The 27,534-nt window shown below is 45.8% G+C and overlaps 1 protein-coding gene across 11 annotated transcripts in view; it reads left to right on the top strand.

Moving 5' to 3' along the window:
* Positions 1 to 27,534, top strand: part of DST (dystonin) — a 435,317-nt gene that overhangs the window by 37,415 nt on the left and 370,368 nt on the right. For all 11 annotated transcript variants that reach the window (XM_072944761.1, XM_072944766.1, XM_072944764.1 and 8 more), the window contains exon 3: positions 8,839 to 9,039. In XM_072944761.1, the coding sequence (XP_072800862.1) occupies positions 8,839 to 9,039 (201 nt within the window). The remainder of the gene's footprint in view (positions 1 to 8,838; positions 9,040 to 27,534) is intronic.

Consider the following 27,534-nt stretch of genomic DNA (forward strand, 5'->3'; position numbering starts at 1 on the left):
GGACCCGGGTTTGAATGGATGAGCTGTGAGAAGTAGTGTGTGCTGTGTGCCCGTTGAAACCATCCACACACGATCCCCGCTCTTTCCCCACAAACTCGCAGAGGGGAGGGGACACTGGGCACCTAACGAGCCACAAGGTGGAAAGTGCCGGCTGCCGTAATGACCGCGTAGAGCAGAGTGGCCGTCCCCCTTGGTGATCGTGGGTGACAGTGCCACAAGCGGGACCTTGACTTCTGTTGTGTTGAGATAGGAGACTGTGGTGTGGCTGTCTACAGCAGTTCACCTGCACTGACATTCATAGTCACCCGTCACCCACTTTAGGCTCTGTGGGTAAAGGCTGGGAATCCAGCGCTGGAAGCTTAGAGCAGTGCTGTTCAGTAGAACTTTCTGTGTTAATGGAAATGTTTTACCGGCATCATCCAATACAGAAACCACCGGCCACATGTGGCACTGAGCACTTGGACTGTGGCTCACACGTCCGAGGAACTGAATTTTTAGTTGAACTTTAATGAATTAAAATCTAAATGCAAATAGTGACATGTGCTGAGTGGCTACCCCATTAGGTAGCTGTCAACTGAAATAAAATGTACAACCTAAAAGTTGAGAGTTATTTTTATCCGGTGGACATTTCGGAGGATGTAAGCCCAGGATGACAGCTTCTCAGATCGCTCTGAGGAACTGCTCTGAAGGGGTGGGGGAGGGGCCAGGATATATAGGAGTTTTTACAACAAAGATCAGGTAGTCGGAACATCAAAAGGTTACTATTAATTAAAGAAGACCAGGTAGTTCAAGTTAAGGAATTTGGCATTTTTCTGTGTATGGGAAGGTGCAAAGGTCTGGGCTCATTGAGATCATCCCTTTAATGTGCACCTGGCTGTCTAGGGCCACTGTCCTGTTCTTTCCCATCCTGAGTTCCCGCGGGGGGCACCGCTGAAGGTGGCAGCAGAGGCCGGGCAGCCTATTTGTCTGCATCCTGAGATCCCCCCACTCACTGTTGGGGGGTGGCAGCAGTGGCTGATGACTTGATGGACACAGCATCCTTTGTGTACTGATATGGCTGGCCATATTTTTCGTTCAGTGTTTGAGACTGAGAAATGTCTCAGCAGTGCACCGAGTCTCCTCCCAAGCCCTCTGAAGCTTAGAGAAACAAGTTTAAGGAGACTCCTAGGAAAGCTTGACTGGGGTCCTCAAGGTGCCCGGGTTGATGTGATCATTGCAAAGAACCAGAGACCGTGGCTGACTGGCTGCTCTGGTTGGGGAGCGAGTGGCCGTGGCTGCATGGGGAACAGCCTGCCCTCCCAGAGTGTGTTTGGGTGAAGGATGGATGCGTTATTTCTTGTGTATCTCTTGGGAGGAAGAGCCTGGAATCACTTTAAACCCTGCCGGAGAGGAAGCCTTGGGGGGGGGCGGTGTGACATGACCTCATCAGAATGGCCCTGTTTTTTGTCACTGTCAGTGGCGAGAGGACTTTTTAATGATCTGAAAACGACCAACAAACGACAGGTTCTATGCAAAATTTTCTGTAGGGTTGGGAGAAAACAAACTCCTTCTGGTGGATTTGAAGGATGGCTGGGAGAGAGAATTTGGTTAATTTTCTGAGTGGACCCCATGAACCTGCTTAGGTTAATCTAACATTTGTAATGAAAAAGCTCTTTAATCTCCTTGCAGGAAGTGGAGCAGCTAGCTCCAACCTCAGAATCTCCTGTGTGCTCCCTCCCCCCCACCAGGGAGGGTGTGTTTTGTGTCTCAGGCTCACCTGGGTGCAGAGTCAGAGGCCTGCTGTATTTTAGGGCGTGTTGTAAGGGTCTGTGTGTCATTTGACAGAATTTAAGAAAAAGACTCATCACAGGGTCAGGCTCCTCAGAGATTAGAGCTGTGGTTGGTTGTGGATGTATGGCCTCCTCGGCGCAGGGAAGTGGTGAAATTTCGACTCAGATTTCCGCCACCAGCGTCTGCCACTCCTCTCGCCGTCAGCTGATCGTCTCTCCTCAGTGCGTGGTTTCGTTAGTTTTCTCCCTCTGCCTGTACCAGGTTCTGCATCCTGGTTCCCCAAAGTTTGGTCTGCAGACCAGCAACATTGGGGTTCCCTGGACGCTTGTTAAAGGAATTTAGAGTCTCAGGCCCCACCATCTGCATCTTAGTAAGCATCCTAGGCTACGCGTGTACACAGTAAAATTTGAGACGCACTGGTCTACAGGATGGTTTTTGTTTTTGTTTTTTTTGGTTTTGTTTTGTTGATTTCAAATTCCGTGCTAAGTGGCCCCAGCTCTTACTGTTTCTCCATCAAACTCTAAAGGGAGGGACGTTGCCCATGTATCAAGACCCGGTAGCCAGGACGGGAGGAGGCGGTGGGAGCATGCGTGGTGCAAAACACACTCCGCCAGGCAGCAGGGACCCTGGGAGGGGCATATATCCCGAGGGGGATGATTGGCATCAGGAAGAGATTTACAGAACCGCATTTGAGTTGTAATTCATCTGCAGTTGACGAAACATCAAGTCTTCTCTGCTCCTCAGAGCTTCTGATCCAGGAACTAGTAACCATATCATACAATATGAAAGAAACACAGTTACATTACTAACCTGTGAAACCTTGTCTGACAGAAGTGAATTCCTTAGACTTTGCAAAGATTAACAGTAGTTTTTTTTGCTGTCATCATAAGGCAGGAGGGAAGCGGGCAGGGCACAACTATTGAAGGAATGACACAGCCACCAGCACCAAGATGGGGGAGGAGTCAACCCCCAGTGGACCTGGAGGCCCAGGGTGGCAGGATGTTTGCCCTCCAGCGGACCCTGAGCATCATTAGACGCACTATAAACTCCGATCCTGGTGAACGACACACCCACAGGCGCCAGGACAGTTCTGAAGCTGCCTGTGAAAGGTCAGAGTGAGGGCGGTGGCCCAGGTCCTGGGGATCCCCACCCCTTCCCCAGAGTAGTTGGAATAATCCTCCTGCATGTTAGCATATGAAGCTTCCAAGCCTGTAAAAACTAGCAACACCACACCTCATGGTCACACAAGCTCTCTCGCTCTCTCTGTCTCTGTCTCTCTGTCTCTCTCTGTCTCTGTGTCTCTCTCTCTGTCTCTCTGTCTCTCTCTCGCCTTCTGAGACAGCCTGCACTGTCTGGAGTATGTATCTCTCTAAATTAATCTACTTTTACTCGAGGATAGCTCGCACTTGAATTCTTTACAACGTGAGGCCAAGGACCGTTACTTGGCAAGGTGCATCCCAGAGACGGGATATTATATGCTTTATAAACGTCAGTTTCTTGAGCTTCATAATACTTGAATATGGGAAGTCTGTACCTTGTCTCCCTGTAAAGCTTAGCTCCTCAGGCAGACGTAACCCACAAATATGTAAAAGCTCAGTGATTCATGCGTTGTTTCCATTTGTTCAGATACTTTGTCAGTAAACTTGGTGGTAGTTTGATCTTACATAATAAAAATTTTTACCAGAAAATGTTAACTTTCTCAATTTCTGCCTGACTTATCGAAAATGTAGACATTTCTTTTTTTTTTTTTTACATTTTTTTGGGAGGGAGGTAATTAGGTTTTTATTCATTTAATTTATCTTTAATGGAGGTACTGGGGATTGAACCCAGGACCTTGTGCATGCTAAGCAAGCACTCTACCACTGAGCTACACCTTCCCCAACATTTATTGTTTTAATCAGTCAACATACTTTCCTGGGCACTTCCCTGGGGCCCAGGCCTTTGAATATATGTAGAAGATTTGCTCTGAAATGCACCGTTACTTTGTAATCTCTTTACCTAAGAGCTAAGTGGAAAGGACACTGGTTTGGAGACCTGAGTTTTTCTAATGGCCAGTTTTCGCCTTAGGTAGATTACGTAATCCTGATAAACCTCAGTTTGCCTGTCTGTGAAGTAGACACATAGGCTTTGCCCCTAAATAGTGCTTAGTAACTCACTGCTGTTAATATCTTATCCCCCCCCTTTTTTTTATCCCCAGTCTCCACAAACAGCCCGATTAAGTCTGAATATTGAATGTGCAAGGAAAATAGCCACTTGAAATCTAACAGAAAGAGTATCCAGCAGGGGTTTTGTTTACAGGCAGTGGAATTGGACTTGAACTTAAACCAAAAGAGAGTTTAGTGCAGATAAATGGTAAAGATCACAATCAAGACTGAATGTCTGAGGGGGAGGGTATAGCTCAGTGGTACGGTGCATTCTTAGTATACACAAGGTCCTGGGTTCAACCTCCAGTACTGCCTCTAAAAATAAAATACATAGGTAAACCTAATTACCTACCACCTACACACAAAAAATGTAGTAAGATAAAAAAAAGATGACGTGTGGTTGGAAGCTTCAGAAAGTCTTGGGCGCAGCAGCTGATGAACTCCTGCTGCAGTTTTCGGTCCTTGAAAGCCCCCGGTTGGCATTCATTGTCCAAGCATCCAAGCAGAGCGGTTGGTTGCAGTTGGTTGCGTCCTGGGGACCGGACCTGGTTATTAAGGGGCGAGGTCTAGAGGGGCCGTGGAGCACCCTGACTTGGCCTGTTATCAACACCCCGCAGCTGAGAAGTTATTACCTATTACCTAGAGGTGCTGATAAAACGGGGTGGCTTGAAAGTGGCAGAAGTCCACTACCAAGAAACTCTCAAGTGCCCATCACCCACAGGTTGAAGGGCATTGCTGGCAAGATCAAATGGGTAGAGAGAAACGGACTTTATACTGACACCATCAAATCTTAAGTAACGCCTGTAAGAGCGCCATCTACTGTTTTAAAAGAAAATTGCCTTCTGTATTAAAAGTCAGGGCTTAACTTTTTATAGGACTTAGGACAAAGCAAGTGTAATAAACCACAAACCTATAATTCTATGCCGTGGTTTAGGGAAATAAAGCGAGGTGACAGCTCAGTGATGACTCCTTGCTGTTTACCGTGTTTGTAATCCTGGCTCTGCGCTGCGGCCCGTGAATTGCTGCTTCAGCTTCGTGGAAGTGAAACCGTAATCGTAACGGGGATGGTGTGTTGACTACTACTGTCGTCTGTGTACTGTTCTAACAGGCTAGTGTGATGGTCTCATTTAAACACCACAGGACTCTGTGAGAGAGGTGTTATTATCTATATTTGGCAGATGAAGAAAGTGAGGCCCGGAGGAGTAACTTGGCCAAGATCACACACCTAGTGAGTGGGAGAGCTGGGTCTGAGCCCAGACAGTTTGACTCACAGGACAGCAAGTGCCTGGGACTCTTCAGGGGAAAGAACTCTCCTGATAATCAGGGTGGCTGGTACCTCGGGTATCTGTCAGCAAGGCACCCCTGCAGTGGGATGCTTTTTCCTTTTACATCTGATTAATAGCTCACTTTTGTCTTTAAGAACACCTTTTGGTGGGGAGGGTATAGCTCAGTGGTATATAGCATGTGCCTAGCATGCATGAAGTCTTGGGTTCAATCCCCACTACCTCCATACTAATAAATAAAAACATATTTACTCCTCCTCCCAAAATTAAAAAATATAGTAAAAATATATATTTTTAAAAAGAACATCTTTTATTCAACAAGTAAACTCTTAACATATCACTGCCTGCTAGGCACACTTCTAAGTACTTTACATACATTCATTGATTTATTCTTCTCAACATCCCTATGAAATTATGTGCTTTTTTTTTTTGTTAGTGGAAGTACTGGAGATTGAATCCAGGACCTCGTGCATGCTAAAGTATGTGCTTTACCAACTGAGCTATACCCCCTCTCCCCAATTAAGTACAATTTTTAATCTCCGTTTTACAGCTGACGAAATGGTTAAGAAACTATTTAAGATCACACAGCTAGGAGGTGACAGAGGCAGGATATGAACCCACATTTTTTCTGATGGCAGTCTGTGTCCTACACTATAGTGCTTATAAGAAGTTATTTTAAAATAGTACAGGTGTATTTGGATATAAGATAAATCAAAGAGACCTGGATGATGTGCTCAGATCTTAAAAAAATGTGAAGGTGGAATGAAAATGACTGAAATTTAGGAAAGACTGCTTAAAACGGTTTCTGATTTTCATTAAGTGATGCTTGAGTATCTTCTTGGGCGTACTTGGCAAACTTTCTCCTCGAGTAGATAAAGGGATGTTGATTTATTGGGTTATGCTCTCCATAATGTACCAACATGTTTTAATTTTTTCATCACTTTGAGTTTTATGTAGTTTTTGTGTTTCTAGAATTTGTGGGCCACGAAGGACTATTGATAATAATAGAAGTTAAGCAAAATCCGGTTGCATATTACTCCTAAGAGTATAAGCAAAGGAGAATCTGCATTCTTACCAAAGAAACATGCTCAGCTCACTCCACTAGGACGGAAGCTAGGATGGGATCTAATACACTTAATTCTGCCAGCGCACCGGCTTCTGAGCTAGGAGAGCGGGGGCTGTGGGAATCAGTGCCACCTAGTGGTGACTAAGCGCCTCTACAGTTCAGGAGCGGCGACAGTGACCAGGCGGGCTGGACGGAAGAGCAGATTCTGGGCCCCGCCCCAAGTGAGTCTAATTCCTAAGGAAGGTGTATGTGTGTTGGGGCGTCCAGGAACCTGCAAATTTAAAAAGCAGTTGGGGGCAGGGAATGGCCCAATGGTAGAGCACGTGCTTAGTATGCATGAGGTCCTGGGTTCGATCCCCATTACCTCCATTAAATAAAAATAAAAAATAAAATGAACCAACAATGCTTGCTGTGTAAAAAGCAGCTGTGCGGCGTGACTCTGCTCTGGAACCCGGTGTGGGGCTCGCCGGGCTCCCTCTCCTCCATCCTCTTCACCACGGCTGCTGCAGCAGCCCTTGGATTCCGTGGGAGCCAGACGTGTCCTGGGCCTGTTTGGGGCAGGGGAGGCCCCCGCGGAGCCTGCACACAGAGGAGGGGTTTGGGAAGAGAAGAAAGTGCCCAAAGTGTGACCTCAGTTTTGCATTTCTTCCTTGTTGATTTCTGTTGAGACCCGCGTTCCTCCGACTGGAAGGTCACCCCGTACTTCTATCTTTTTCTCCATCATGTCCTCAGTCTGGTGTCTAGGGCGCCCTGGTCAGACGGCAGGCCCTCCCCGGAGTCCCTCCGCGAGACCCTTCCTGTGCACGTGGATCTTCAGTCCCCACATGGCCTCGCCTCCTCCTGTTGCTCCCTCTGAAATTCATGCTCTCTGTTCTTTATGCCTTTACTGCAGTCTTTAGTCTTTATACATCTTTTATAATTCAGAAGAAGACCTACAACCTCAGAGAAGCCCTCCTTGTAGTCTTGACATCTCGTCTCCTCTGATTCTCACCAGATTTCGTGTGTGGCTTGTGTTCTAGTCGTGGCACATCGTCAAATAATATTGCTTATTGCTGCATAAACATTCCATCCATCCATCCATCCGTCTGTCCATCCATACATCATTTACTTATTCATTCTTGCCTTATGTTGTTTCCCTTGCCTGGACCATAAATTCTACTCACTTCAAATGCCACTGGCTCCGCTAAGCTCAGCTTCATGGATTGATTCCTCCTGCCCCAAGGAGTGCCCTCCACCGCCCCTTCCCCGCTTCCTTCACTGCACATTCCAGTCTGTTCTGCAGTAAATCGTCAGCCACACGAGGACAGACATCATTTTCCAGAACTATTTGCATACACCCAGGTGCACAGTATGTCTCAGCTGAACTTGTTTCTTGTCTAGCCAGTATGTACTTAGACTCACCTTACTTTAAAAGAGAAGGAAAAACAACGTTTTATTGAGCACCTGCTATTTGCCAGATACTGTACTTTAGAATTTTACGTCTGTTGCCTTATTTAAAACCTAAAAACCCTGTGAGTGGAGTGTTATCCATTTCTATTAGAAAAATTAGATCATGAATTAAAAAAATTTTAAATGTATTATGTGCTTCTTTTATTGAAGTATAGTCAGTTTACAGTGTGGTGTCAGTTTCTGGTGTACAGCACAATGCTTCAGTCATACATACACATACATAGATTTTTTTCAGATTCCTTTTCATTATAGGTTACTATAAGATATTGAATATAGTTCCCCGTGCTGTACAGAAGAACCTTGTTGTATATCTATTTTATATATAGTAGTTAGGATCTGCATGTCTTAAACTCCTAATTTATCCCTTCCCACTCCCTTGCCCGCCTCGTAACTATAAATTTGTTTTCTGTGTCCAGAAACGTTTAATAAATGTGGCGCTGTAATGAACAGGGCAGCATTTGGACGCAGGCCCGCCTGACCCCAACACCCACACCCTCCCCTCCATGCACTCCCTCTGTTCAGTTGTAGATCTTCACTTGAAGGTGTTTTATGACAACGCCTTGCTCCTCTGCCTTGCTTCCTGCGGAGTCCTCTCCCAGGGAGACAGAGTGGCCCTTTCCCTGGGGTAATACTCAGTCCTGTCCCCAGACCCTCTTCACGCCCACCTGGAGACCCCCCTCTTCACACTTAGTCTGCCTTGTACACACATAAGGAAAGCAATGTGCCCACCAGTGTTTTCTTTTTTAATTAAAAAATATTATTCATTTATTTATTTTTTGGGGGGGGGATTAGATCTATTTATTTATTTATTTAATGGAGGTACTGGGGATTAAACCCAGGACCTCATGCATGCTAAACATGCACTGTACCACTGAGCTATACCTGCCCCTCTCTGCCAAAATTTTTTTTTAACTGGCATTTTGGATTAAAAGCATCTCTGAATGGAAAATGATTCTGGACCCTTTACGGAACGCACAAGCCTTGCTCACGTTGAGCTCACTTTGGAGTCATAAATGAGCTCACCGAGCTGGTGCCTTTGGAGCGCCCTGCAGCGCTAACACTAGTCCCAGGGAACCTCCGGAGCTCGGGACCAACCTGCGCTTCTGTGCTTGTGTTTCCCGCGCAGGGCTTCCGAGCCAGCCCGCGGCACTTTCGGAGACGCGCTGCGGCGGCCGCGGCCGCCCGGCTGGAAGAGGCGAAGCCGGCGGTGGAGCTGCACCACCAGAGCGAGCAGGAGATCGCCGCCCGGAAGCGGAGACTCAAGAAGAGCAGCCGCGTGCAGCCCGACTTCTACCACTCGGTTCAAGGCGCCCCCGCCAGGAGGCCCGTAAGTGGAGCGCTGCCTTTTATGAGTGGGAGATGCTTGTCAGACGGTGCGGTCGTTCTCTGCGTCTTAACACACCGTCAGGTTAACTGTAAATAATCAGGTTAGCCTCTTACTGTCCCTAACAAGTGGCCGTGACCTCCGGAGAGTTCCGGCGAGGTCGGTGGTTTCATAGGAAGCCCCGGGGGCAGTCGTTGGAGAGGCGGGTGCTGCGGGGTTGGGGGGGACTGGAAACTGACGAATCCTTGCGGGGAGGGTGTGGCCTCGATGTTGCTCCCAGGTGGCCACACTGTCCTTAGCCTGGTGCCCCGAGGTGCTGCCTTACCTAGGAAGTTACCTGGGCCGTTCCGGGCTCACTCGGGAGCTGGTCCCCAACCCTGCTCACCTCCTGATCTTTTGTCTTGGCTGGGGCTCTCCCACCGGGCCTTTGTGCCAGGGCTGTGACAGTTAAGGACGTAGGGCTTAGAAACTCACATTTTAGATCTTATACAGTCTCTCATGACTGCAGTAATTTTGCGCTGCTTCAGCATGAAAAAAAGTTTCCCTGTGAGTCCCTCCTGTGCTGTGATAATACGCCTCTGTAAACTATTAAAGCCAGCCTGCCCTTCTGTGGGTAGATGTGTGGCAGGTGCGTGTGGAGATTGCTGGGAGCCCAGGAGACTGTCTGTCTCAGTGACCAGGCCAGCGGAATGGCAGGAAGCTTGAATTCCTGTACAGAAAAGGTCCTGTTTCACCAGTTGTGGACTAAGCACCTGTTTAGAGACAAGAGTCTTCCCTTCATGATTTAATAAAACAAGGGCCAAGGAGAATGTGGTATCTATGTGGCACAAAATGTAATAGAACATTTATTCATTCAACAGACATCAGCTTTTTTATATAGGAAAAAAGTTATGTGCAGATACATATTAATAACTAACCATTATAGAGGGCTTACTATGAAACAGGGATTATTCTACACGAGTCCCTTAACAGCCCTAGGAGATAGATGCTGTTAATTATCCCCATTTTCTGGATGACGAAACTGAGGCTTGGGTATGTTACTTGTGTAAGTAGACCTAGTTGTTGGGGCAGAGTCTAGGGTGTGGATCTAGGCAGCCGGCCTCCAGAGCCCAAGCACTTACTGGGCAACCTGCTCCCAGGACGTCACAGCTGGGTGGGTGGACAGACCTGGCCATGAGTGAGTACAGTGCCGGTCTGTGCTGCGGACGTGCTGTCTGGGCTCTGCATGAGGCACTAGGGAAACGTCTCAGGGCCAGGAGTACTCGCAGAGAAGCAGATGCCTGAGATGAGTCTGGAAGAGAAGTTTATCGGGTGGGGCGTGGAGGGAGGCAGCTCTGACGAGGAGATCGTGAACACAAACACAGAGGCATGATGGGTTTGGGAGGAGCAGCAGGCTCGAGGGACAACAGGAGGGGGAGCTGGTAGATGAGACCCAAGGGTCAGGCAGGGCACATCCTCAAGGGGTTGTATATTATGCTAATGAGTTGGGTTTATCTTCAGTGACAGGGGATCTGTTGAAGGGAGGGAACAGGCCATTTGTTCTCTTGCTCAGAATTGAGCTGATTCTCTCTTCGCATCTCCCCGAGTGGGTCAGGATGGAGAAGTAAGTGATCATCACAGAAACCTTCTCAAGCCCCGTCACTGTCTCGTGAGCGGGCTCCGTAACTGCTCTGGGTAATGAGACACAGTCCTCACGCCTCTCCTCACTCCCTGTTTGCCTGTTTCACCTCTTGGGACTGACTGACTCATGATCAGGCGACTGGTTCAGAAAAGCCTTTTCCGATCCTTCTTATCAGAGTGAGGTGCGTTTTGCTGTGGTCCTCCGCGCTTTGTACACGTCTCCAACACAGGTACCAGTTACTCCAGTGAAGAAAGCAGGCTCGGTTGTAAGGGGGACCGGGGTGCGACTGCTGCTTTGTGTGTCTGGCAGGAAGCAGTTGGCACGCTGAGAGTCTGATGGAGGTGTTAGCAGACGGAGGGACCGCTAAATTATTAGGAAGCTCACCAGAGGGTGGGCCCTTGCTGCTGGCTGTGAAAGAACTCGTGCAGCAGAGGCAGAGAGACAAAGTGAACAGCCAGTTTATTGCTTGGAAGGGGAAAGGGAAAGAAAGGCTCTTGAGGGTGGAGCCGTCAGCCAGGACAGCTCCACCTCTGGCTCGGCCATGTGGACTTTGATGGGAGGCTTCCGCCATCATGTCCTCCTGCTGGTGTGATGGAGCCAATCACCTTCTTTTCTGTCCTTGTTTGGGCTTTTCTGGCTGTTGTCATGGCAACCATCACCTGTCATGGTGCTGGTGGGCATGTCGTTTAGCACCTAATACATTACAGTGAGCATATAATGAGGCTCAAGGTCCACTGGACGGCAGATCCTCCGCCATCTTGGGGTCCATTGGTTCTGACCAGTTCTGGCTTCTTCTCCTGAGACGGGTAAGGGTCATTGGTTTCTAGTCAAGGGAGGGGCTGGGATATGATCCTGGGGGCACCAGACTTAGTAACAAAAAGGAAAGTTGCTTTTAACCAGAATCCTGGCAAGCTGGTGGACCTAATGTCCGCTCAAAAAACCATCTCTGAAGAGTCTGCCCAGCTGTAAACGAGAGGCAGGAGGGAGCTGGGGACCTTAGTTCCTGCAGAAGAACTTAAAGATATTGTTCTATCTGTTCCTTGAGGAGGAACCAGGACCCTGCGCCAAGGCTGTGCTATTGTTTCTTGGCTGTTCCTCCCTTCCCTGACTAACTGTTTGAATCTGCCCTTTGGAACTCAGGGGACTCAAGGAGGCTGAATGAAGCCTATTTCCTACAAACAAGAACTGGAGAGACAGAGCGGAGAAGGTTTAGCCCAGTGGCAGAGGGCATGCTTAACATGCACAAGGTCCTGGGTTCAATCCCCAGTACCTCTATTAAAAAATAAAGAAATAGTCCTGCTCCTATCAGAAGGACTATCTCCAGAAGTATGGGTGGGGCTGAGGTTGATCCCCAGCCTTCAAGTAGTCCCTCCCTCTTACCACTGCTGGCCTGCAGGGGCAGCAGAAGGCCGTGGTCCTACTGGGTCCTGGTAAGGAGCGGGGCTGGGCTGAGAAGTGCAACCTGGTCAGAACCCAGGGAGTCAGGCAAGGAGCCCGGGGGCTGGGAGGTAGGAGTCACTGTGCTGCCCTCCCAGCTCCTGCTGGTCCTTTCCGTTGTGGGGGTGGGGTGCTGGGTGATGTGCATGACAGACATCAGGATCCCGGGGACAGAGCAGGGCAGGAGTGGGCAGGTTCAGAGGGGACAGATGGGGACCGTGGAGAGTACAAAACTTATGTGGTCATCTCTGCCCAGCTGTTCAGCTCCTTGAGACTCAGCCTTCCTGCTGTGAAGTGGTGATGACAGTGGCGGCCTCACTGGGGGGTGAGGATGAGCTGACACATGGAATGAACATGCAGTGACAGTAATTCCTTCCTTCCTCCCGTTCTTCCCCTAGACCTTGACTTCTCCGGGGACCATGTCACCTGGTCTAGAGCATCTCCCACATATGGTGTCTGAATGCAGAAGTGGGTTTGGGTTGAGAGATGGAAATCACACTTCCAGTTTGGATATGTGAAGTCTGAAGTATCTGCTAGATTCCCTAGGCTCTGGATATCATGGAGCTGTTCGTACGTGGATGTTATCAAATCCATGAGCCTGGTCCGGTGACCCAGGAAGTGAATACTGACGGAGAAGGGGGTTGGGGGCTGGGTTGGGGTCCTTCAGAGCTGAGTGGTCGGGAAGGGGACCGAGGTTCCCTTTTAACTTCCTGCTCCTCCCTCAGAAGTACAGATGCTGACAGCTGATGGCTGGTTGCCAGAGGTAGGGGGTGGGGTGGGGGAAATACAGTTTAATAAAGTACACACTCTGAATACATCTGTTGTTTTCAGTGACAGAAAACATACCCTTGAGTACACCAAAAAAAAAAAAAGAAAGAAAGAAAAAAGAAAAAAAAAAAAAGAAACACTGATGCCTTGGGCAGAGTCCAGGGCTCTTGACTTTCAGTTAAGGATATTCATCTAAGGCATCTCAGGTAGAAACGGGAGAGAGTTGCAGGAAGGGACACTGATGACCCCTTCCCAGCCTTGCTCTTTCTCCAGCTAAGCCACTTCCTTGACCTCACCCTCCCATTTCCTTCAGTTGTTGGGTTTGGTGTTTGAGTCTTGGGACAATTTTCTGCTTCTCTGATTGCAGCTGAGGTCATGGAGAGGCTGCAGGCATTTTGGAACATTGCATAGTTTTTATATTTTTAAATCAGTGTTAACAGGCTTTGCTGTTGGGAGCTTGCGGCAGCATCGAGGAGACTGACCAACATGCCCTCGCTGGCGCTGACCGAGGGGTAGGGTGTTGCTCGGTTCCTCTCCTGCTCCGGTTGTGAAGCGGTCTCCCTTTCCCCTTCCTTCTGCAGCGCTTCGCCCCAGGCGGCTTTATTTGCATAACCTCCGGACCTGTCACTTCCTCTGGAAGGCTGAACCTATAGCCCATACCCTACTTAGGCTTAATTAATTGGCAAAGACAACGACACTTCTAGGGGAAATGTTTGTTTCCTCTTCCTCTTCGGACTTCTAGAGAGTTAGTTGAATCAGTAGAGTCAGATTTCTTTTGCTAGCTGCCTCAAAAGGATTATTATGAAATTATGTCCATTCAACTTACTGGTCTTTGCTACACGTTGCTAAGTCTCCCTTCTAGAACCTCGCAGAAGGTTTCGTTTATTATGAATCTGCTCTCAGTAGGTGTACAATAATTGGTGCACAGGAGCATGCAGGGAGGGTGGACTGTGTTAAATGAACACTGCTCACGCGGGTAGAGTTTAGTTTCTCACACGGTTCATGAGACCAGATGAACTCAGGGAGGGGATTCACGCGTTATCCTCGGAGGACATTAGGCACATCTCCCCGCTGACGATTCTCTTCCCAGTCAGCATTTTGACGCAGCAGGGCCTGTTGCCAATCTTTGTCTTCTACACAACCTCACTCGTTGTCTTAAAAACCTTAAATTCTCTAATCTCTGAAAGAAGGAAACTTAAAGAAAACTTCTAGATCGCCACGCATGCTTTCCCAGTTTTCATGGACAACTGTGGATCAAAGTGCTAAAAAGAAAGCGCCTTCAAAGATGGTCTAGTTTATTACGTTGCCTCTCACCTGAATGATCTTCAGATTGCTCCGGGAAGATGGGGATAAGCCTCTTTATTTTATTTTATATTTAATTATTTATTAATTGAAGTACCATCAGTTACAATGTGTCAATTTCTGGTGTACAGCACAGTGTCCCAATCATGCACATATATATATATATATATACACACACACACACATGTATTCTAAACGTCTTTATTTTAAAGGACACACTCAAAGTTTCCCTGGGAAATCTCTTTGACAGCCGTCTTGGCCTGGAATGACTCCTTGATCTTGGCCCCAGATCTCGTGGGTTATAACTGAAGACGATTTCCTGTTGCATCATCTTGGAAGAGGGTGAAGCAGCCCCACTGCTCTGTGTTCCTCTCAGTCTTGAGAAATCGAGCTGTTAAGAGACCTCGAGCTTGTCTGGTTCCCCTTCCCTCCAGCACTTTCAGGGATGAGAGCTCCCTTTGTTTGCTGGCTTGAATTGGTAGCAAGTTAATTGTACGTGAGAATCAAAGAGCTGTTTCTTTTCTGGGCTGATTCCATCTCTCTGGACCTTTTCTCCTCCATCTAACTCTCAGTTCTCCCAGATGTCGCTGCTGGACCCCTCCTGTGTCAGGGACAAGACGAGGTCGGCCGGTGTCGTGGGTGGGAAAAGAACTTACCAAAGACAAAGAATGAAAACAGAAAAGGGCTTTATTAGGTTACCCTGACATAGACCACAGCAGGCCACGCAGGCGAGAGGTGCCTGTGTGCGCACCGAGGGCGGGCTACTGGGGTGTTTTATAAGGTCGTCCAGGAAGGGGTGGTGGGGTTTATGACTCTGATCAGGTGGGCAGACACAAGGCAGCCGAGCTATTGTGAGATTAGGCATTCCCTAGGGCTATTCGTTTGTTAGGGGAAACACGCCCAGTAAAGAATGTACTTTATCTGTTGAGGTCACAGGCAGACCTCTGAGAGCCCAGGAATAGGGGTCACTGGACTTGCAAGGACACCACTTGGCCCCACATCCTGGTGAGTTGTAAAAATCCATGTGATTCTCTTAATAGTGTAATGCCCCATATTATATATCTATATATATAAAGTTATATTTTATATTATGATTGATGTATGGTCGGTTTACAGTGTTGTGGGGTTTTTTCCCTTCTCTCTCTCTCTTTTTTTTTTTTTTTCATTGTGAGGTGATGAGTGTGGCTCGAGAAAATCAAACTAGGGAAATGGAACTGTTGAGCATATCCAAACAGAATTTAGTTTGCGCCTTGGGAGAGGAGAGGTCAGTCCTGGAGATGACAGGGATGTTTCAGGAAGACCGCTGCTTGGCAGGAACGTGTCATATTTTAAAAAGTGTGTTCACGCTCATTATCTCATTTAATCTGCACGGCCAGTTTGTACGTTGGGTGGAGCATATATCGTTAACCCGTTCTGACAAAGCCGAGTCTCGGTGAGGGGCGGACCCAGGTCGTAAGTCTGGATGGAGGCGGGCATCCTTGGCCCTGCAGTCTGTTGGGGGAGCTGGGGGAGAGATTTCAGGAACAAGGCTGCAGAGTCCAGCAGACTGGAGGGATCCCACATGTTCTATCCTGACTCATTCCCAAGGAGTGGCGGTTTATCGTTGAGCGTGCTCACAGCCCGCACGATCTGAACTGGCCGCCCTTGGGAGCCGTGTATCGGCAAGTCCGCTTTGGTCTGTTCCTACCAAGCCCCTGCCGCAGCCTCCGCACATCCTGCTCCGTTATCAAATGGCCAAGTAGCGAAGCAGCTCTGACGCTGGGGAATGTCACTGACCTGTCAGCATTGACCCTGCCACGTGTCGCTGAGCATCACTGTGGTGGACGACGGTCAGATCCCTAAGTCAATCGGGTGGTCAAGGGAGGTTTAAATACTCTGTGCACTGTTACTGGGAAGGTAAAATGGTGTGGCTGCTATGGAAGGACGGTGTGGCAGTTTCTCAAAAAAAAAAAAAAAAGAAAGAAAAAATCAAAAGCAGAAACTGTAAGGCCTAGCAATCTCACTTCTGGATATACACCCCAGAGGAGTGGAAGCAGGGTCTTGAAGAGACATTTGGGCACCCATGTTCACAGCGGCATTATCTGTGCTCGCCAAAAGGTAGCAGCAACCCAAGTGTGCATCAGTGAAAAATAAATAAACAATGTGGTGTGTACGTGCAGTGGAATACCATTCAGCCTTAAAATGGGAGGAAATTCTGACTCACCTGTTACACGGATGGACCTTGCGGACATTATGCTAAGTGAAACGAGCCAGTCGCAAAAGGACCGATAGTGTATGAGGTCCCTAGAATAGCAAAATCGTAGAGACAGGAAGTAGAATGGTGGGTACCAGTGTTGCAGGAGAATGCAGGTGTGAGAGGATGGCTGTGTCCCAGGCCTTGGGTGAGTCCCTGGGATGCGCCATGCCAAATGAGGGTCCTTGGTTTCAGGCAGGCAGGAATTCAAGAGTGAAGGAAGATTTATTCAGAGAGATACACACTCCACAGACAGAGTGTGGGCTGTCTCAGGAGGCCAGGAGGCCTCGGGGTGTGGGCGTGGTTAGCTTTTATGGGCTGGATATTTTCATATGCTAATGAGTGGGAGGATTATTCCAACTCTTTGGGGGAAGAGGTGACGATTTCCATGAATTGGGCCACCACCCACTTTTGGGCCACCACCCACTTTTGGGCCTTTCATGGTCAGCCTAGGAACTGTCATGGGGCCTGTGGGTGTGTCATTTAGCAGCTGGTGTATTGCAGCGAGCGTCTAATGAGGCTCAGAGTCTCCTGGAAGTTGAATCCCCCGCCATCTTGGGGCTAGTTGGTTCTAACCAGTGCATGTTGTATCCTTGAAGGCCATGTCGTTCTTTTAAAGGTGGTGCCCTGCCCCCACCTCCTGTCTTACCAGGGGCTGATGGGAGGAGGGAACGGGGAGTTGCTGGGTAAATCTGACATTTCAGTCTTGAGAGATTAAGAGTTTGGAGATGGGTTGCCCCACAAGGTGAATGTGCTGTATATTACTGAACTATACTTTAAAAAAGTTAAGACGGTAGATTTTATGTTTTATGCATTTGACTGCAATGGAAAAGAAATTGGGTTTAAACATTAACTGCAGAGAAACAGGCAGAAGAACAACAGTAAACGTTCATAGAATAAGGGCTCAAACGATAAGAACATCAGAGGAGACGCATTTACTTTATTTTACATAAAACGGCACAAGGTAAATAAGAGATAATAACAAGCAGCAAATGCAAAGAAAAAGACGGATTTAGTAATTGGAAGACATGTCATTATACAGCCAGTGTGGGCGTGACTGTGATTGAATGTCACGTGGGAAGACGTTGTGTCATACGAGTGAAATGACGGTTAGTATCATTATCCTTAAAAATGAGAAACTACTTAATGTGAAGTCTTAGTTGAAGTTTTAGGGGCTATTGTGGAAAAACAGATTTCTTCTGTAGAGCACAGGGAACTATATTCAATATCTTGTAATAACCTTTAATGAAAAAATATAAAAATGAACGTATGTATGTACATGCATAACTGGGACACTGTGCTGTACACCAGCAGTTGACACATAACTGACTGTACTTAAAAAAAAAAGGCTATTGTAGAATGCGTTGGAATGTGAGTTAAAACATATTCTGGAATAAGCAAGATTGATCATCGTTTTAACACTTTAAACCTGTATTTCAATTCGAAAGATTGTATTATTTCATAATCCATTTATTAACTTTATTTAGCAAATAGATACACTGATGTTGTTCAGAGCCAGGATCTTCAGTTGGGAGAGAGAGGAGATGAGGTGTGAGATCAGAGAAGTTAGGTAACTAAATCCCTGTAACCCTAAATTGAACTGGAAATGTCAGTTTAAGCTCATAATGAATTTTTTCTTTAAAAAAATGTGTTTCCTGTCTCTGCCCACTGAACAGGACTGGAAACAGTGACCAGTCTAGTAGAGATGCCTATGTTATGTATCCAAACATCATTTCTTTAAGAAAAATTAGCTTTTTAAATTGACGTATAGTTGACTTACAGTGTTTTTTATCATCGAAGTATAGTTGATTTACAATGTGTTAATTTCCAGCATACAGCTTAGTGATTCAGTTATACATATATATATTCCTTTTCATATTCTTTTTCATTATAGGCTATTACAAAGGAATTGAATATAGTTCCCTGTGCTGTACAGTAGGACCTTGTTGTTTCCCTATTTTATATGTGGACTTACAGTATTATGTTAGTTTCAGGTGTGCAGCATGGTGATTCAGCATTTTTGCAGATTATACTCCACTGTAGGTTATTACAAGACAATGGCTATAATTCCCTTTGTCATTTCTTACGGAAACAAACTAAGCCTTGGGTCCTGGGTCAGCGGCGCTGCTGTGAAAGTGATTTGTGGAGGGAGAGTGTCAGGAGGGGAGTAAGATGAGCAGGATGGGTGGGGGCAGAGCCAGCGAGCGAGGGTGCGGGCTTGGGGTGGGGGCTGGCCCTCCCCGGTCCCACGTTGGCTCCGGGGCATGAATTGCAGGACAGAGTTCGTCTTGACTGGAAACCTGCTGTTTGTTGCCACCGGCGTTAGTCACTGGCTGTGGGCTCCCGAGCAGGGAGTGTGGGGAGGCTCGGTGTGGCCCAGGGGAGTGCTCTGCACAGGGGGCAGCTGTGAGCATAAGTGGCCAGCGCTCCAGCAGCTCGGGGGTGCACGGGTGGATGGAGGGCGGGGCGCCGGGCACTCAGCAGCTGTCACAGGCTCCCTGGAGAAATGGCTGATTTCAGGTCTGGAAGGAGAAGGGTAGAAGAAACCCGGCACATCTAGTCACACGAGAAGACAAGGAAGCGTCAGAGATTACCATGGTCTCCTCGGAAGAACCAGGAGTAAACTTGGAGAGGCTCCTGCTGCCCCACCAGGAAGCATAACTACCGCAGCGACTGGCTCACATCAGTGTGTAAAATCCATGACTTATGCTATTGAAAAACCAAGCACACCCTCATCACTGCCCTGTGGCGAATGCTAAATGAACTAACTCACGTTCTGGAAAATGGTAAAGGGAAAGAATCAAGCATCATCGTGTGTTTGCTGGAAGACTTACTCTACACGGTCAGCAGATAGTTGCGGAGGGAGGAAGGAATGATGGAATGAGATGTCACATGTTGCGAACCCTAAGGAACCGTGACCTGGACAGTGATGGGCAGCGACTGCTGACACCCGCAGGAGAGACAGCCACACATCACGTGCCTCCTGCTGACCAGAGGGAGTAACACATGATCTAAGTGCTAAGGACAGGTGCACACGGAGACACGGAGGGCGGAGCGACGTTTGAAATGATGCTGAAGATACAGTTAGCAAAATCCAGACTCTGGGGGAAGTTTGGGGCAAACACTCCTATTTCTTCAACACATAAATTGTAAGAACTAAAAAGCAGGCGGGTGATCTGTAGGTCAAAAAAGATTGAAGAGACCCCCCCCCCCAACCAACATCATGGGTCAGGCTTGTTTGGATGAATAAAACAAATGTAAAAAAGAATTCTTGAGAAAACTGGGGACCGATTGGGTATTTGATGGTATTAAGAAATTTATATTAATGTTTTGATTGGTAATGGTTTTGTGATTTTGTTAAGAACATTCTTATCTTTAAGAGATATGGACTACAATATTTAGTAATGAGATAATAAGATTCTTAGGGGTTGCTTCAAAAATAATCCAGTGTGGTGGGGGGTGAGGGAGGGAGGGACGAGGAAACGGGGGTGGGGTCTCGTCCAAACAGCACCGACCTGGAGGTGGTAGCTGCTGAAGATGGGTGTGTGTAAACGGTCATCCTTTACAATTTTGAATTATTGCATAAGCTTCAAGTTTTCCCATAACGATAAAAAACAACACATCTTAAAAAAAAAAAGAAACGCATCTTTATTTACAGTTTACATCATCATCACTCGGCTTCAAATCCCTCTTCTGGCTTTTGTTTTCCATAGAGTGAGCTTAAATTTCTGTTAATAACTTTGCCCGATTTCAGATATTTAGCATCAGAAGGTTTTTAGAAAGACGGAAGGGGGCAACATTCTCATCGCTGTCTTTTGATGCTGTGTATTTCTTTTTTCCTCTTAACAAAGGACTGTTTGCTTATCTGTCAGCTTTTTACTTGAAACATTTTATAACACCGTCCTGGTGAATAGTTTAAAAGTGTGCTTTTTTAAAATTTAAACAAATACTGCAAGACAGACGAGGCAGTTATATAGGCATATTCTTACACTTTAATATCTAAAAGCTGATTTCTCCCGAGATGGCTATCTTTGTTCTGTGTAGACTTATTGATATGAAAATAGAAGCGTTTCTGAAATGAAACTGACCCAGAGGCAACATGTCATCACATAGTGTGACTTTGTCTTGCTGAAATGCAGAGGATGCCTAGGCTGACAGTTTTCCTTAGTAAGTGGAGTTCTTCCATCCCAGGGTTACTTTATTCCAGCAAATGGCACTTTGTCCCTTCTCACAGGGCTCATGAAATTTTGATGATGGCTGAAATGCAGGCTGCTGAGGTGCCCGATCGATTTGAGTTCATCTTTAATATTGACATCACATTCCATTATGGGACTCTGCTCAGGAGGTGGTTTCCCAGAGCTAGAGTATTGCTTTCATTCTGCTGCTCACACTGGTACTTCTCTGCTGCGAAACAAGGCTGTAAGCTGATAACTGATACATTTCTAGCTCGTTACAAGCTTAAGACAGCTCGAAACCATCATTAGCTGTGAATTTCCTTCCTTCCTTCCTTCCTTCCTTCCTTCCTTCCTTCCTTCCTTCTTTCCTTCCTGAGTTTTATTTCTATCTAAGCCCTGTTAGAGGTAGGCGTGGATAATTGAGAATCGATTATAATTTTCAGCTGCTTTGCCAAATGTAAAAAAGCTGAAAAACCAAAAACCAACTCTGTTAATCTTCACTAAAACTGGATAGCTAAGTGTGGATCTTTAAGAAGCAATGGTGTCCTTACAGGACGTGTGCTTTCATGCTATTAATCTGTATAACTTGCTGCTGTGGCCAAAAAAAAAAAAAGCTGCTTTTTAAATAGGCAGCGTAAGTGTTGTAAATGCGCTCCTGTTCCTTAGCTGTCAGGGTGACTGTGTCCCTTGAACTGTGACTCTAAGCACCTGTGACATAGCACTGTCAGCCTTTTCTCCTCCTGCGTTCCAAGAAGGTTAAACATTATTGAGCATAAACCTTTGTCTCAAGAGTTCAGAAGGGCAAAAATTATACATTTAACTTGAACATATATTTTAAAGTGGAATTCCACGTGCTCTTCAGCTCTTTGGAGTTTTAAAGAAGAGAAATCAGAAAAGTCATTAGCTAGGATTCGTTCTTGGTAACTTCTCCATCCTTTTGTTGGGTGGTCCCCCCACCCCCACCCTTGGCCCTGGTCTCTGTGAAACAGAAGATTAGCTTCTCATTTACTGAAGTATGAACAAGACTTGATTTCTTCTACTGTTGAGAAATCATAGACATTTTTGATTTTCACCAATAAAAAATATCATTTGGATTAAATATCGAATTGTTGATCTGCCTTTTGAGTGGTTATGGTCTATCCTCAGGAGAAAAAGACTGAGTGTGGTTGGAGAGTCTTAGAATTGTCTGGCCCATGGTCTGCTCCTAAAAACCTGGATGCTTCTTTTTTTAATATAATAAAGATAAGCTTTTGGGTCTGAAGATGGAGGCGGAGTGGAAGATGAATCAGCAGGGTGTCAGGCATCGTCTGATTCTTCTGGGAGTGGCTTAGTGTTTGCCTTTTGTTCTTAGTTATTTTCACTGATTCTTTGTATCTCCCTAGGTGTATATAACTTTGAGTAAGAGAGTATTTTGTGTTACTAGACATTGTATAAGTATTTCATCAGCTGATATTTTAAAATGTCTTTTTCACTAATTGTGGAGCCAGGTAGGTTGAAAAACAGAACAGACCTGCTTCCTTAGAAACACACTCAAACTGTCTTTGCAAAGTCATCGCTTCATTGCAGTCCTGTCCCTACTCTGACTTTAATGAGAAGAATGATGCCCCCTTAGAAGGAGACTGAGCTTTGTGTTCTAAACCTCAGCCCTGGGGAATTGTGGGATTACAATACATCTTAAATAACAAATCTCTGATCTCTTTTTTTATCTGAATAGACACAGCTTAGTCATCATGGAGTAAGAAAGTTGTAAGGTGAGAAATCAGGGTGAGGAGGAAAGGAGAAAAGGAAAGCCCTATATATAAAATAGGTAACCAACAAGTTTTTACTGTGTAGCACAGGGAATTGTCAATATCTTGTAGTAACCTGTAATCAAAAAGAGTATGAAAACGAATATATGTATGTATATGATATGACTGTATATTATGCTGTACACCAGAAATTGACACAACATTGTAAAATGACTATACTTCAATTGCAAAAAAGAAAGTAAAGGAAAATCAGGCTGAGCTATCATGGCAAGTTGCCAAGGTAGATAGTATTTTATATACCTAAAAGTACCTTTCTTGGTATGCTTTTGAAAATCTACTTATCATGGGGACAGAAATGTAAATAAACACTGTATGCCGTATACAACAGGACTATCCGGTTTACCTGCGGGCTCAGCCCAGTTAAGTTCTGCTTCAGCTAAGACTTAAGCTTTCTGGCAATACAGGCATTCTGCCCGGTATTTTGTAATAACCTGTGATAGAGCACGTGATTAAGGTAAGACAGGCCATCTCTGAGGAGGGTGGAGCTTGTTGACAGTGACGTGAAGGTTCTGCAAGACACCTGCAAGAAGTTGGCCTGGAGGGCATTGGTGGGGGAGGCTCAGGTAGCAGGAGGACGATCATCTTTGACAGGACAGGTGCCTTGGTTTGGACTTGGGGCAGTAGCCAAGGGCGGTAGGGTGTGAAGGGTGAGAATCCAGCACCTCTGGGGCTGGTCCTGGGTGGTGGGGGTGGGCAGCCCTCTGCCACCCAAACGAATACTCTGCAGTCTTTGCTTCTGGTCGGGGTGTATCCCCTAGACATGCTAGTCAGTCAGTGCTCGGAGTGTGAGCTCCTCAAAGGCCGATCTAAGTGTATTACTGATTCCAAAATAAGAAGTTTGGAACTTAAACTTTAAAAGTGATCCTTTGCAGGGGCAGGGTATAGAGCACGTACTTAGCATGCACAAGGTCCTGGGTTCAATCCCCAGTGCCTCCCTTAAAAAATAAATAAATAAACAAGTAAACCTAATTACTTCCTACCCCCCAACTTTTTTTTTTAAGTGATCTTTTAATTAAATGATACAAAGTGTATCATTTCTGGGCAGCTGCAATTCAACTTTTATATAATTGTATATAAATGAAGTGTAAAATTACAAGAAATTATTTTAACCACATTTATTTAAATAATAAAGCCCTTTCAAACACTAAGTGGAAAAATGTATTACATGTGTCTGCTGTGGCCTGGAGAAAGCCTGTGAAAGGGCGACTGGACCCTGTGAACCTCTGACAGCCTCTCTGGCTTGGGGTCCACTTAGAACCTCTGTGAGAGTTTGTTCAGAGGTATTGATGTGCAGCTGAAAATGGTGTCAGTGACGATGAGCTCCTTCGGGTGGTTAGGAAGCAGATCCGGTCTTCCGAAGAACCTTCTCTCTCTAGGGTTTTAGTTTGGACATCTGCCTTTGGTGATTTGGAGAACTCATTTTATTTTTTCTTGCCTATCTCTTAAATATCACATGATTTGAAGCGGGTGGTGGGAAGGACTATAAAGGACAGGCATTGGGGGAGGGTATAGCTCAGCGGAAGTGTGCGTGCCTAGCATGCACAAGGTCCCGGGTTCTATCCCCAGTCACTCCATTAAAGATAAATAAATACAAATAAAAACCTGATTACCTCCCCCTCAAAAAATTAAAAAAAATAAGGACAGGCGTTCTTTAGGCTCACATAGGAAAGAGTAGAGAATTTGGAGGTTTAATATTTAGACTTCAACTGGAACCGTAACTTCATCGCTCTGAGTTTTCTTTGATACAGAATGAGAACCGTGGCAATGTGTGCCATATGGGATTGTCACAGGGCTTAAATGAGAGGTTATTTTGACAAGATTTTCTGAGCTGTAAAATACCACACCGAAGGAGTAATGATTGACTGGAGGTTTAGCTGGGATACTGGGATAAAAGGAAAGTAAGACGGCTGACCCATCTGACCCATGCTCGTTGGCTTGTGCTCTGCCTGGTTTAATTAATTGTTGAATTAGCCCAGTAAGCACTCACAGCTCCCCCCCCCCCGCCATCACAGCAAAGGCTCGGGTCCTGGCAGTGACCTATCTATGTCTGACCCTGTGGGCCCCCTCTCCCAGCTGCCTGACTCCCCACTCAAGGTAACCATCATTCCCAAACACCTTTATCATTCTTCTTTTCCCTTTCTCACAGATTTTGTTGCATCTCTATGTCATCCTCAAAAGTTTATAGTGAAAAGTTTTAGTCATTTGAGCTTAATAAAAAAAGATGGTCCTCCTTTATCTGATTATTTGGAACTTCCTTTTTTGCACCAAAGAGTACGTTGCTGGTACTCACCCATACTACTGCGTGTGACTGTAGGGTGTTCATGTGTGAAGGTCCCATAGTTTGTTCAGACTCGCTTGTGAATGGGTGTTGCTTTCCAGACCTGGACTCGTTTGAGGGCTGCTCCAGGTTTTCATGGACAGGTCTCTGATTCTGCACGTGCATGAGTTTTTCTTGGGTATGTTCTTGGCGGAATGGCTAGGTCGTAGCCTATACATGGAAGTTAAATGTTAGGGAGTAACACCAAACCTTTCTTCAGAGTACTTGCATCCGCCACAGAGAAGCAATCACCAGGAGCCATGTTTTTTTCAGCCCAGAGTTATAACCAAGCAGGACCCTGGGGGGCCTTCCAGGATCAGGACCCTCCCCATCCTCTGCTGCAGCTCCTCTCTGAAGGACCCAGATAATAGTATCTCATGTATATTTCCTGAGTTTTTCAGACCTTAAAACCACCACCAAAGGGAAGTAATTAACTACTTAATGATCGAAATCTTTTGGCGCCTGGGGGTTGATGATGTTGACCGCCCTGTTATTTCCACATCAGTCAATCAGAGGATTGTGCACGAGCTGATCACGTACCCTGTGACCCACCTCCCTTACCTGGCCTTTAAATGTGCTTTGCTGAAATCCTTTGGGGAGTTCAGAGTTTTCTTAGGCATGAGCCACCCTGTCCTTACTTGGCCCTGCAATAAACCTCGCTCTGCTTCAAACTTACATGTTCCAGTTTGTTTGGCCTCCTGGTGCGGCGGGCACACGAACTTGCCGTTAGTAATAGAGTTGTGTTACACTGTAAAAGTTTTTGCCAATTGGACATATGTAATATGTTATTGTGGGTTGGATTTGGTTTACTCTGGTCACTAGTGATGCCAAAAACATCTTTTCATATGTTCACTAGCCATATGTGAATTGTGACTTGGGGAAGATGGTCAGGTTATGGCTGTAAACCTCCAACAAGACAAGTGTTATTTTCTGTTCTGCTGCTTTTTACCTCTATATGGATGGAAAAGTGTTACACCCTTACAGATCAGAGTCTTGAGCGTGGGCTCTCCTGTCTTTTTCAGGCTCTAGGCAACATCCTTTTACAAAAGGTGCGGAACCAGCCTGACTCAGCACAGGAAACAGAGCCCAGGGTTAGAACCAAAGGAACGGATCTAATGTGGAGTCAGATTTGTTCTCCCCTCTTCCACGCCCAGGTGCTTGACCATCAAGGTGAAGCTTTAGGTCACAGGGATGAGCGGGTTCACCTCTGTGTTTGTGCTTTAACTTCCTGTCTCTCTGGCTTCTGGGGCGTTACCTCACCTTCCTGCCACTTCACTGATGCAGTAAACACTACATTATGTTTATTTTATCTGTAATTTTAGGCATTGTGTAGTGAGAAGGCATATTAGGATGTCAAGGCTGCAGTATATCTGAGAAGCCCTTGTCTTGTTTTTGTAGGACTCAGGAGGTTCCCAGAATAGGTCTCTCAGATCACAGCTGTGTGTCCCCCAAAGCTCTAGCCTCCATCCCTATAGCCATGGAAAGCCTGGCTCCCGCTGTGCTTCTGGGCCCAAGTAGACCCCCGCCCCCAGACAGGGGGCCCGGACATGACTTTTATCCCCTTTGTATTACATATCTAGTACGTTTCTGGTTCATTTCTCCTTAGGGCTGTGCAGTACGTGGGTGGGGGTGGGCATTGCTGCTTATCTCTTAGTCTTACAGCAGATGACACAGGACCTTCATTTCCCGCAGCTGAACTCATGCTTACATAGGCTACTGAGAAGTTCTTTCGTGACTCACTTATTTTCAAATCTCAGATTTCAGTACAGATTTGTCATTTCAAGCTGAGCCAAATCCACTTCCTAATTTCACAATATTTGTTACACTTTGGAGCTGAACATAAAACCCCAAGTGGAGAAAATATTGATGTAATATTTTTATACCAAAAAAATCAAGATAAGTTATGAAACAGCAGTTGTGGTTGCTGAGCTGTTTTATTTATTATTTATTTATTGTTCTTGAGAATTAAAGACTTGCTGAAAATGTTATATTGCAAAAGGCACTTACTTCCAAAGGGGAGGATGAGTTATGGGATTAGGAGAGGATATTTTCCATTTTAGCTTTTTTTTTTTTTTTGCAGTGTTCTGTTTTTTTTTTAGCTTATGTACAGTCAGTTACAATGTGTCAATTTCTAGTGTACAGCATCATGTCCCAGTAGTGTGTATACATACATATATTCATTTTCATATTCTTTTTCATTAATGGTTATTGCAAGATATTGAATATAGTTTCCTGTGCTTTACAGAAAAAATTTGTTTATCTGTTTTTATATATAGTAGTTAATATCTGCAAATCTCAAACTCCCAGATTTATCCCTTCCCACTCCTTTTCCCCAAGTAGCCATGAGATAGTTTATTATGTCTGTGGGTCTGTTTCTGTTTTGTAGATGAGTTCATTGGTGTCTTCTTTCTTCTTTTTCTAGATTCCACATGTGAGTGGTATTATATTATATATTTCTCTTTCTGGCTTACCTCACTTAGAACGACAATCTCCATGTCCATCCATGTTGCTGCAAATGGCATGATTTTATTCTTCTTTATGACTGAGTAATATTCCATTGTATAAATATACCACAACTTCTTTATCCAGTCATCTGCTAATGGACATTTAGGTTGTTTCCACGTCTTGGCTATTGTATATAGTGCTGCTGTGAACACTGGGGTGCATGTATCTTTTCATAATTCATTAGCTTTTAAACTTAATTCAGGATAAATACGTTACATAAATAGGGTCTTTGTAAGTTTGAGGACAAGATATTAAAGATACTGGAACTTGTGCACGAAAAAACTTTAGAAATAATGAAGTTGTGGACAATTGATGGACCTCAAAAATCATTC

Source organism: Vicugna pacos, chromosome 20 (assembly GCF_048564905.1).
Source record: "Vicugna pacos chromosome 20, VicPac4, whole genome shotgun sequence".
Classification (NCBI taxonomy): domain Eukaryota; kingdom Metazoa; phylum Chordata; class Mammalia; order Artiodactyla; family Camelidae; genus Vicugna; species Vicugna pacos.